Source organism: Sphaerodactylus townsendi, linkage group LG04 (genome assembly GCF_021028975.2).
Source record: "Sphaerodactylus townsendi isolate TG3544 linkage group LG04, MPM_Stown_v2.3, whole genome shotgun sequence".
NCBI lineage: Eukaryota > Metazoa > Chordata > Lepidosauria > Squamata > Sphaerodactylidae > Sphaerodactylus > Sphaerodactylus townsendi.
Genome location: NC_059428.1, coordinates 8,244,269 through 8,256,153, shown reverse-complemented (window position 1 = coordinate 8,256,153; position 11,885 = coordinate 8,244,269). Strand labels below are relative to the sequence as shown.

General features: G+C 56.7%; 1 protein-coding gene across 1 annotated transcript; it reads right to left on the bottom strand.

The window, feature by feature from the left end:
• Positions 1-7,359: 7,359 nt before the first annotated feature.
• On the bottom strand, positions 7,360-8,729 carry LOC125430938 (hemoglobin subunit beta-2-like). The gene is made up of 3 exons (XM_048493317.1): positions 8,553-8,729; positions 8,208-8,430; positions 7,360-7,558 (listed from the first exon to the last, which is right to left on the bottom strand). The coding sequence occupies exons 1-3, from the start codon at positions 8,642-8,644 to the stop codon at positions 7,430-7,432; spliced, it is 444 nt and encodes a 147-aa protein (XP_048349274.1). The 5' UTR covers positions 8,645-8,729; the 3' UTR covers positions 7,360-7,429.
• Between the last annotated feature and the right edge of the window lie 3,156 nt (positions 8,730-11,885).

Here is an 11,885-nt window from a genome sequence, read left to right as displayed (position 1 = left end):
TTATACTGTTGTAGTGCACTTTAGAGGACAACTCTAGCTAGTAGGCAACTATCAGGAGCTAGGTGGAACCTACACATCCTGCATTTGTCCTATTGGTTGCAGATTAATTCCTGAGCTCAAGTCAACTCTATGAGTCTATGATCTAATCCAGCAGGACTTTTCTGTTGTTCTCAGGAAGGCTTCGGCCTCTGTGCCCGGTGGTTGGCCACACTGTGGGACCAGATGGTGGACCAGATGGGCCCTCCCTGGTCTGATCCAGCAGGGCTCTTCTGAGGTTCTCGAGGAGTAACACAGTAGCCGTTGTTGCTTGGTGAGAAAGGAGGAAGGACCCAGCCCCTCTCTCCGGGGCCCACGTCTGTGAGTGGGGACAGCCCCAGGTGGCTCAGCGCTGGGCTGGCTCTGCACGTGGCCAACGGAGGGGATGGGCAGGGGGCACCTTCTGGAATAAGGATCGGCCATGGAGGTTGCTAAGAGACCACAATAACAAATTCTCCCTTGAATCCAAAAGGATACCCCCCTCCTCCCTCCTGCTAGCCCAACGGGGCTTGTAAAGAGCCGCTGGAGGAAGGCAGGGCATGTGGCAGAGCCTCCTTGCGAGCCATGACTCGGCACTTCCTCCCTGCCGCCTGTTCTGCTGAGTCACGGCTGAGTCATGCCTGGCTCCCCTCTGATACCTTAGCTGGCTGCCGGCAGGCCCTTTGCTCAGCGCCAGATAACGGCCTTGCAGCTCGCCCGGGCGGTGCACAAATTCTGACACCACAGAAACAGGGGCTGCTGCTGAGGCACGATTGCTGGGAAGGCGCCAGCACCCGTCGAGGTACCAGCTGGGGCGAGGGATGGAGATATTGGCCAGGCAGGCAGACAAGGGTGCTACACACACACACAAGCCACTGGCAGGAGATGGGGGGGTAGGGTTGCCAGATCCAGGTGGAAAACTCCTGGGGGTTTGAGAGGATGGAGCCGGGGGGGCAGGAACTTCTGAGCGGGGCAATTCTGCCACCAAGCCCATCCTCCAAAGCATCTATTGCCTCCAAGGCTAATTCCACACGTGCAGAATCATGCACTTTCAAACTGCTTTCAGTGCTCTTTGAAGCTGTGCAGAATGGCAAAACCCACTTGCAAACAGTTGTGAAAGTGGTTTGAAAACGCATTATTTTGGGTGTGCGGAAGGGGCCCAGCAGGAGACCAGATACCTGCCGTCTGTGATTCCAGGGCAGTCCCTCGTTCCGCTTGGAGGGCGGCATCCCTGCAGGCTGGCTGGGACCCAGCCATACCCAGGAGCCCCGGCAGCTACCTTTGGTGACAGGTGCAGCAGGCGCCTGATCCATTCAGGACAGAAGGCAAGAGCCCTGCTGGGTCAGGCTGGGAGGCCATCCAGCCCTGCATCCTGCCTCACACGGTGGCCAACCAGGACAGAGGCCAAAGCGTTCCTTTGACACCGTCTCCGAGCAATGGGTTCCAGAGGTTGGCTGCCTCTGCGCAAGGGGGCTTCTCTTACTCTCTGGGGGTTGAAGGCATTGCTGGTCCTCTCCTTCCTTCATGAACCACTCTGACGCTGGTGGCCACTTTGACCATCCCTGGCAGAAAAGTCCACACTCAAATTTCTCATTTCATCTACTCCTCGGCTTCATTGGGGGCTCCCAAGTTCCACTCTGACGGGGAAGGGAAGAAAAAGGTCTCCTTAAATTCCATTCTCTTCACCCCACGAATAATGTTATTAACCTCCAGCATGCTGTCTGTGTGCGCACGCATGCATGCGTTCAGTGCCATCAGGTTGCAGCCAGACCATCGCAACCCCTCCTGGGCTTTTCAAGGCAAGAGGCGGAGGCAGAGGTGGGATCCAGCAGGTTCTCACAGGTTCCCGAGAGTAGGTTACTAGTTATTTGTGTGTGCCGAGAGGGGGTTACTCATTGGTGATTTTGCCACGTGATTTTTGCCTTCGTTACGCCCCTCCTCTCAGCAGTAGCGTGCAGAACTTGAAGCAGTCTAGCAGGAGGTGCACCGGTGTGCGTGGCAGCCTGCGCCTGCGTGCATTCATTTCCCGCCCAAGGACCGGCGCAGTGGCTGCGTCCTTGCCACAGCCCCGCCCAGGAATGCCCCACCCAGCCCCTTTGGCACTACGCCCAGTTTGAATCCCACCACCATGGGAACCTGTTACTAAAATTTTTGGATCCCCCCACTGGGCGGAGGGGGTGTGCCACTGCCTGGATCTGTGTAGCCATCTCGGGCTTCCCCAACCCTGCTTAGCTTCCAAGGCCTTTTGAAATGGCAAATGCAGTTCAATGTAGCAAAATGTAAAGTGATGCACATAGGGGCAAAAAATCCAAACTTCACATACACGCTACAGGGGTCAGTGCTATCAGTCACAGACCAGGAAAGGGATTTAGGCGTCTTAGTTGATAGTTCCATGGGAATGTCAACTCAATGCATGGCAGCTGTGAAAAAGGCAAACTCTATGCTGGGGATCATTAGAAAAGGAATTGATAATAAAACTGCAAAGATTGTCATGCCCTTATATAAAGCAGTGGTGCGACCGCACTTGGAGTACTGTGTCCAGTTCTGGTCGCCGCATCTCAAAAAGGATATTGAGGAGATAGAAAAAGTGCAGAGAAGGGCAACAAGGATGATTGAGGGACTGGAGCACCTTCCCTATGAGGAGAGGCTGCAGCGTTTGGGACTCTTTAGTTTGGAGAGGAGGCGGCTGAGGGGGGATATGATTGAAGTCTACAAAATTATGCATGGGGTAGAACATGTTGACAGAGAGACATTTTTCTCTCTTTCTCACAATACTAGAACCAGGGGGCATTCATTGAAAATGCTGGGGGGAAGAATTAGGACTAATAAAAGGAAACACCCCCCCCACCCCCCCCCCCCCCCCCCCCCCCCCCCCCACCCCCCCCCCCCCCCACCCCCCCCCCCCCCCCCCCCCCCCCCCCCCCACCCCCCCCCCCAAAGGGCAACGAGGATGATTGAAGGATTGGAGCACCTTCCTTATGAGGAGAGGCTGCAGCGTTTGGGACTCTTTAGTTTGGAGAGGAGACGTCTGAGGGGGGATATGATTGAAGTCTATAAAATTATGCATGGGGTAGAAAATGTTGACAGAGAGAAATTTTTCTCTCTTTCTCACAATACTAGAACCAGGGGGCATTCATTGAAAATGCTGGGGGGAAGAATTAGGACTAATAAAAGGAAACACTTCTTCACGCAACGTGTGATTGGTGTTTGGAATATGCTGCCACAGGAGGTGGTGATGGCCACTAACCTGGATAGCTTTAAAAAGGGCTTGGACAGATTTATGGAGGAGAAGTCAATCTATGGCTACCAATCTTGATCCTCCTTGATCTCAGATTGCTAATGCCTTAGCAGACCAGGTGCTCAGGAGCAGCAGCAGCAGAAGGCCATTGCTTTCACATCCTGCATGTGAGCTCCCAAAGGCACCTGGTGGGCCACTGCGAGTAGCAGAATGCTGGACTAGATGGACTCTGGTCTGATCCAGCAGGCTAGTTCTTATGTTCTTATGTTCTTAAACAGGAGCAAATCATACACAATACACAAATACATAAGCTCCATCCTATTATTAATCAGTAAAACTTCCTAAAAACTCATATAAAACAGCGGATAACAATTAATTAATAAATAAACAAACAAGAGGCATCCAGAAAACCCCAATTAAAACCTACCCCAAGAAGGGGGACGGCGGGCCCCTCAATATGAGGGGCCCCTGATGTAACAGCATCAGGGCAAAGAGCAGTGAGGGGGCACCTCCAAAGAAGGAGACTCCGCCACTCTCCGAGGCAGCAGATTCGAACAGTCCTGACCTTCAGGAAATTCTTCCTAATGTTTATTAATAAATAAGCAAACGGTGAAACCCCCCCAGCCTCGCAAGATCCCCCCCCCCTTTTTTTGTGCAAAGCTTTGAGTGTCTGCACAGACCTGCACTTTTTATGCAGATGGTAACTGGGCAGTGTTTGAAGGACGAGCACCTTTGCCCCTCCTTGGCTGGAGAGGTAACCCCTCCCCTGCACCAATCCAGAGAAAACCCGCTGCCCAGGAACTCTGACTGCACCCCAATGGAAAGGGAGCACAGCACCCCCCCCCCCATTCCATTCCATCCCACCCGCCATGGAACTTTGTGGGATTCAGCCGGTTCGCACCACTTCAGCAGAACCGGTTGTTAAAATGGTGCTCGTAAACAACCGGTTGTTACATTATTTGAAGCCCACCACTGCTTGGCCCCCTGGGGCGGGGAGGGGGCAAGAGGAATCCTCCACCCACAGTGCGAGAACTCCTGGAAAATAAAGAGGGCGAGCGGAGCTGTGGAAGCCAGCGTTTGCCAGCTGCCCGGTGCCCACTGCCAGCAGGAGAGAGACTTCCCCCAACTGCCCAGGAAGGACTTTGGAGTCTCCAGAACAGGACTCTCCAGAAAAACCAGCAAGAGGCCGGTCCGCTAACTCAGCCTGACTTGGACCGGGCTTCCCGCTCTCAGAAGAGAGTCCAGGAGGGGTTGGGGCAGCAGGTAGTTCAGGCCGTGGCTCAGTGGAAGAGCCTCTGCTTCACATACAGGAAGCCCCCCGAGTTCAATCCCTGCAAATCCAGTTTGGAAAAGGGCCGGGCAGCCGCGGACGGGGAAAGCCTTCCTCCGCCTGAGGCCCGGGAGGAGCTCTGCCAGTCTGAGCAGACAGGACTGGCCTTGATAGGGGTGGGGAGGGGGTCTGATAGGGGGTGGGTGCCCCATGGACCTGCCTGGCAGCCCCTGCCCACCTCACTCTCTGGCACAGCTGTTGGGGGGCCAAGAGGAGGAGGAGGAGAAGAAGAAGAAGAGTTTGGATTTATATCCCCCTTTCTCTCCTGCAGGAGACTCAAAGGGGCTGACAATCTCCTTGCCCTTCCCCCCTCACAACAAACACCCTGTGAGGTGGGTGGGGCTGAGAGAGCTCCGAGAAGCTGTGACTAGCCCAAGGTCACCCAGCTGGCGTGTGTGGGAGTGCCCAGGCTAATCTGAATTCCCCAGAGAAGCCTCCACAGCTCAGGCGGCAGAGCTGGGAATCAAACCCGGTTCCTCCAGATTAGAGACACGAACTCTTAACCTCCTACGCCACTGCTGCTCCTTTGAACCTGCCCATGGACCAGCCAAGGTCTTACCTGGCACCACCAGCTGTTGCAAGGGAAACCGGCCGGGGGTGGTGGTGGTGGGGGTGGCTCCGTCTGCCTGCGTGGGAGAGCCCGTCTGTTGCCGGCAGCTTCTGCCAGGAAGGGCTTATCAGCTCTCGTGCCAGGCGGCCCTTCTGGGGCACCGCTGCCCATCAGGGACCCTGTCTGGGGCCGAGCACTCTGTGGGCGCTAAAAATAAATCCACGCACGCTGGAGACTTGCGCCTGTGGAGAACACGATGGGCCCCTCCGGGCAGCAGGGAGGGCTCTCCGGTGGCTTTTCAGCCCAGTTCACAGGCTAGACCGGACCCACCAGGCAGACGTCCATTTGGAAGATGAGCCAAGGCATGTCCAGTTGGCAGCGGAAGCCCAGATCAGCTGCTAGACAAGAGGGGAGCTTGTGTATCTGCTGTACATACCCAAAAATGCAAGCATGCCCCATATATATGGGTTGTACGGAGTTGGGATGTTGTGGGGTTTCCGGGCTGCGTGGCCGTGTTCCAGTAGCATTTTCTCCTGACGTTTCGCCTGCATCTGCGGGAGAGGATCTGGTGGTGGTGGGAGGGGGACTTGTCCAGTGGCGGGATTCAAATAATTTAACAACTGGTTGTTTACAAGCACCAGTTTAACAACCGGTTCTGCCAAAGTGGTGCGAACCGGCTGAATCCCACCACTGGACTTGTCCCTCTGTGGTTTCTTCTCTCTTCAAAGGGTGGCGCAGTTTGGAGTTGCTGCCCCTCCTGCCAGGACTTCTGGACAGGAACAGCCCCTTGCCATTGCCAGCCCCCCGGGGGCACCTGGAGATTTCTGGAGTCGCAACTGATCTCTCTCCCTTCCCCTGGAGGAAGCAGCCCCTCGGGCTCCCTCCCTCCCCTCCCCAAATTTCCCTGCCAGGAGTTGGCAACTTGGGGGCCCCTCCCTGGGGAAAGGCTGCTAAGCCCTGGACAGGACTCCTGCCCCCACCCTTGGTCCGAGCCCATCTGTTTGTGTGTCGCAGCCCTGCGAGCCTTGCCTGCCTCCGCCTCGGAACTGTATGTCGCCTCCACGGGACCCTCTGTACATGCACAGAGACGCTCTACTCGTTTTACTCGACAAATTACAGCAAATCAGACCTGGGCTTGTTGGGAAGAGCCCGGAAAGACCCGTCAAGGCTGCAACCACCTCTCAGTTGTGCGCGGACGCACATAGACACACACACACCCTCCTTGGACAGAGACCCCCCTCTTGTGCTGACCCCCCTTGGTCAGAGACAGCCCTACCCCAGTTTTACTTTCCAACCCAAGAATTTATGTGGGGGGGGGGAGCTGAATCCCCCCCCCCCCCCCCCCCCCGCGGGGGGAGGGGGGGGCCCGGGGGGGGTTTTGGGGGGGGGGGGGGGGGGGGGGCAACCTATTTGGGCGGCTGTGGCGTTTTGTCACAGGGAGGTGGGCGCCATCCCAAAGTGGCTGCCGGAGGAGTTAAAGCCCCACGCGCAGAGGGAGCCCAAGGCGGGGGTGGTGAGGAGGGGGGGGGTTTCAAAATGCTCTTGGGAAGAGAAGGGAGGCCAAAACCCCTGCAGCCACGCTGCTCTAATGCGCCCGCCAACAACACCTCCAGTGACCAGTCAGAAGCCCTTCAAAGCAAGGAACAACTCCCCCCCCCCGCCCCCGGCTCCCCTCCCCTCCCCTTTCCAAAAGCTGGGAGCGAAGGCGCCCGTGGGAACTGTGTTGTAGACCCCTGGTTGAGGGCAACTTGCCTGTGGCTCTTTAGCCTCCCTTGCACAGAGAGAGAGGTGTGTGTGTAGTGTGTGTGTGTGTGTGGGTTAGGGTTATGTGTGTAATCTTTCCTTGAGCAAAGAGTTCCCCCCACCCCCCACCCCCCCACCCCGTCTGCACCTGGAAGGAAATATCTTCTGGATCGAAGCAGGAGCTGTGACTTCAATTGAATGGTGTGTTTTTTTGAAAGTGTTAATTGCTGGACAGCACTGCGTGCAAACACAACCCCCCCAACACACACAGAGCACCCGCCCCTTTACACCCAAGGACCACTTCCCAAGGTGAATGTGTGCCATGCACACACACACCCCAACACACAACCCACCAGACCCCCTTTTCTCCACTGCCTTGTTTAGGAGCTAGAATTCAGTTCTGGGCTACCCAGGAAGAACACACACACACACCCCGCAGTCCAATTCCCTCCCCCCAGCACCAGCCAAGAGACAGGGACTCCGTTCACATTGCAGGCGTGGCTTTTATTGGGCGGTCACGGTAGGAAAGGAGGCAGCTGCCGTGCCGGGGGGCTCAGTGGTAGCGGAGCGCCAGAGCGTGGGCCACCACGCGGACCAGCTTGTGGTAGACAGCGTGGTAGGCAGGGGTGAAGTCCTTGCCGAAGTGGGAGGCCATGACCACGATGAGGACGTCTCCAAGGAGCTGCAAGGGAAGAGGGAGAGGGTGAAGGATCCCAGGATCCGCACTCAGGCCCCAGCCAGGTTGGACCCAGGGAGACCCCGGAGCCACCTCCAGACGACCAGGATCAATTTCCTTGGAGGAAAGGGCTGCTTGGGAGGGGGGGGCTCCAGGCCGTAGCCCCCCACTGAGGCCCCCTGTCCTCCCCTGCTGGCAACCTTCCCCCCCATCCTTGCAATCTTTCATGCAGATGTTATGGGGCCCTCCTCGTCCTCCCCAGACACGCTCCACTCACTGGAGATGAGGCATCTGCCCCCCCCTCTGATGGGCTCTTTGCCCAGCAAGCCCCCCCCCCCTTCAGGTGCCCAGAAAGAAATGCAACTTTGGAGGGGGGTGGTATGAGAATGGTCTCCTTTCCCATCCCCACACTGACTCCAGGGGTCTGCAACCTACGGCTCTGCAGATGCTCGTGGACTACAAATCCCATCATCCCCTGCCAGGGGCTGATGGGAATTGTAGTCCACGAGCATCTGCAGAGCCGCAGGTTGCAGACCCCTCTTTCTACCTGTTGCCAGGAGGTGGGAGACCCTCCACAGAGGGCTGGTTGAGGAGGAGCCTGGAGGTGGGGGAGGGGGTTTGGGGAAGCTGCCCCCCCACACCCCCCGCAGCCCACCTTGAAGTTCTCGGGGTCCACGTGCAGCTTGTCGCAGTGCAGCTCGCTCAGGTTGGCGAAGGTCTTCTTGATGTTGTCCAGGTTCTTGATGGCTTCGCTGAAGGAGATGAGCACCTTCTTGCCGTGGGCGCGCACCTTGGGGTTGCCGCAGATGGCGGTGGCGCTGGAGAGGTTCCCGAAGTGGGCGAAGAACCTCTGGGTCCAGGGGTAGACCACCAGCAGTCTGGGCAGGGGGAGACACGAGCACACAGAGGGGAGGTCGGACTTGCCTGAGGAGCAGCAGCAGCACCCCAAGGCCTCCCACCACCCACCACCCACCCACCCACCCACGGCAGTGGGCCTTACGTGCCAAGGGCTTCGGCACCAGTTTCCCCCACGTCCACTTTACTCCACATCTCGCAGATCATCTTCTTCTCCTCTTCGGTCCAGTGCACCATGGTGGATGGCTGGCGGGCTGGTCTGGCTGGTCTGGGGGCAGGAGCTGGGCTGAGCTGGGTCAGGAAGCCTTTGAGCTGAGCCCGGACGCCTGCAGGGGACTTTTATAGCCCAGGCTGGAGCTCCTCCTTGCCAGGCGGGGGCAGCCATTGGCTGGAGCTGCACGGGGGGGCGGGGAGATCGATGGGCCAAGGCAGCCCGAGGGAGGAGGAGGAGGCCCAGCTGCAGCCCACAGGACGTTTCCCCAAGAGGGCTCTTTGCACGCGAACAGGGGCAGCCGTTCCCCTTGACCAGGGGTCTTCAAACTATGGCCCTCCAGATGTTCATGGACTACAATTCCCATCAGCCCCTGCCAGCATGGCCAAGTGGTAGGGCTCATGGGAATTGTAATCTATGAACATCTGGAGGGCCATCGTTTGAAGACCCCTGCCCTTGACAAATAACAGGGCATGCTGGGACTGTCCGCTGGAGGGGGAGGGCAGGCTAAGGGTTGCCAACCTCCAGCTGGGCCCAGGAGATCTCCTGAGAGGTCTCCAGGCAACAGGGATCCATCCCCTTTGGGAAGGGGGCTGCTTGACTCTGTGGCATTCAGCCCCACTCCCCACGTCCAACCCCCAACAGCTACAGGACTGTCCCTGCCCAGAGCCGGCAAGCCCCCATACCTGGAATGCCTGGCCCCTCCTCGTGCCCCTCGGCCATTCTGCAGGCCCCACTCATGATTCCGGGGGGGGCAAGAAAGCAAGACCCCCCCCCTTCCACCCCGGGGAGCTTCCTTTCAGACTCTCCCAGGCAGCACTGAGTCGTACCCAGACGTGGGGTTTTTGTGGGAGCTGTGGGTCAGCTCTGAACATCAACTTATGGGAGCAGTGGGGCTGCTGGGCAGCCGATTGGGCCGTCAGACCCCCCCAGGTCAGCGATGACCGAGTGCCCAAACTGCGACCCAAAACCCACTTATTTATCGCAAAGTGATAACATGGCAATTTAACCTGAATACTGAGGTTTTAGTTTAGGAAAAATGGTTGGCTCTGAGGCGTGCGTTACTCGGGAGTAAGCTTGGTGGTAGTCGGTGGCTTTGCTTTGAAGCAACCGTGCAATGCTTCAAACAGGTGAATCACGACCCTAGGAGCGTTTACTCAGAAGCAAGCCCCATTGCCAGCAACCGAGCTTACTTCCAGGTAAAGGATCGTGTTTTAGTTCTTCGCATGAAAATCAGTGGGGTTTAACAGTGCTTAACAGGGTTACCTGCACTGCTTCCCCAAAACTAGGTCTTAGGTTTAATGCCAATAATCGAGCCCAGCGGCCCAGACCAGCCTAGATGTGGGGGAGGGGGGAGTGATTTTCTACCCCCCACATGATGAACTCTGTGCGTGCCCACAGAGAGGGCTCTGAGTGCCACCTCTGGCACCCATGCCATAGGTTCGCCACCACTGCCCCAGGTCGATCTGCGTGGCTCCAAATGCAGCCGCTCTCAGGCCCAGGGAGGGCATTGCTGGTGGGCTGGAGATTGAACCCGGGACCCCCAGGACGAGGGCTTTTGCCCGCTGAGCCACCTGCCCACCCTCCAGCAGGGGGCCCACAGATCTCGCTCCACCCCCTCCCGCCCCCGTGCAAAACTGTCCAGCGAATGCAGGGTTCTTTGGGTCGATTCCCCACGGTCAATTAATTGCGTGATGGTCACACAAAATATCCAGGTTTCAGCAAGAACTTCCCGCTGCTTAACTGCCAAACACGGATCCGTCCCAGTTCTAGCGCTCTCTCTCCCCCTTATCACCTTTTTTAAAGAACCTGTGTAAAAGTGCACCTTTTTAAAAAACACGCACTGAAGCTGGATCGGTGGGGAGGATCAGGGGACAGAATCTGGGTTCGTTTTCCTGCCGCGGGGAATGACGCAGAGCCTTCCAGCTGATCAGAGCGCAGTGGGCTGTGCGCAAAGTTCACGCAGCCCTTTTTTTTGTTTCGCACCGGCGGACAGGGGCATAATGCCCACTGGGCAAGGTGGCCAGCTGCCCAGGGCACCACCTTGTGGGGGGCATCAAAATGCAGGGTTCGTTTTGGGGTATTTTTAGTGGTTTTCTATTTTTGGCCGGCAGGGGCATGGTTTTTAGGCTAGCAACACCAAACTGCACCAAACCTGGGGGGTATCATCAGGGCAGTCTCCTGATGAGACCCTGAAAGTTTTGAGACTGTGCCTTCAGAAATGTGCCCCCCCCCCCCTCGCAGCCTGCAACCCCCATTGACAGCAATGCAGAAAACTCAATGCAGAACAAAGATTCTTGGGCAAATTTCTGGGATGTTCCTACAGGGGGCGCAGTTTTGGACATATCAGCACCAAAATTTCAGGGTATCATCTGGAGACTGTCATGATGGCACCCCCCAAGTTTGGTGCAGTTTGGTTCAGGGGGTCCAAAGTTATGGACCCTCAAAACTGTAGCCCCCATCTCCCACTATTAGCTCCCATTGGAAACAATGGGGGATGGGGCACCCCCTTTGGGAGTCCATAACTTTGGACTCCTTGAACCAAACCTCACCAAGCTTGGGGGGTAGCATATGGACAGTCTCCTGATGATAGGCTGAAATTTTGGTGCTGATATATCTAAAAATGCACCCCCTGAAGGCACCAATGTCCTGGTGCAAAAATAAATTTGGTCGTGGTGGAGTGGCCGGGGCATCCAACTCAGGTTTTGCCCAGGGCTACAGTTTGCCTCGTTACGCCCCTGCCAGCGGAGGCTACATTGAAACGTGGCTGCGTGGAACGTGGTTTCTGTTCCAACTGTAAACTAAAATTAGACTTTTGTGCCAGCACAGCTATGTGGGTAAAGAGTGCCGAAGCCACGCATAAATGTAGTTTAGTGCAAAAAAACACCTACCGCTCTATCTACGTATGCGCATGGTGACGTAGCAGCGCAAAAAAAAAGTTTTTAAAAAATCCCTGCCCCAACACAGCGCAACGGCCAATCAGGACAAGGAAGAAAGAGCCGCTGAGCAGATTGCGCGTTCGATCGTGCGGTCGTGGGGATGGCTGCACCGTTTGAAACGTGATAGACATTGACATCGTCAACACACACATGCCGCAGTGGGGAGGGTGAAACCTCAGTGAAAAGGTGCCATCTCTTTTGAAACCTGGTTGAACCCGGCTTTAATTTCTCAGTGGGGAAATGGCCTCAGACACGAGCAAGAATAAGGAATTTCTGCAGAGGGAAAGAGACCTCTGGCGTTCTGGCTGAAGCTAACCGAGAGCCCTGG

What these genes read in the sequence shown, in the direction of transcription:
- LOC125430938 (XM_048493317.1), bottom strand. Translation starts at nt 8,644, where the DNA reads ATGGTGCACTGGACCGAAGAGGAGAAGAAGATGATCTGCGAGATGTGG. An exon ending in GGTGCCGAAGCCCTTGGCAC is followed by an intron (nt 8,431 to 8,552) that starts GTAAGGCCCACT and finishes CCCCCTGCCCAG; the next exon opens with ACTGCTGGTGGTCTACCCCT. An exon ending in TGGACCCCGAGAACTTCAAG is followed by an intron (nt 7,559 to 8,207) that starts GTGGGCTGCGGG and finishes CTTCCCTTGCAG; the next exon opens with CTCCTTGGAGACGTCCTCAT.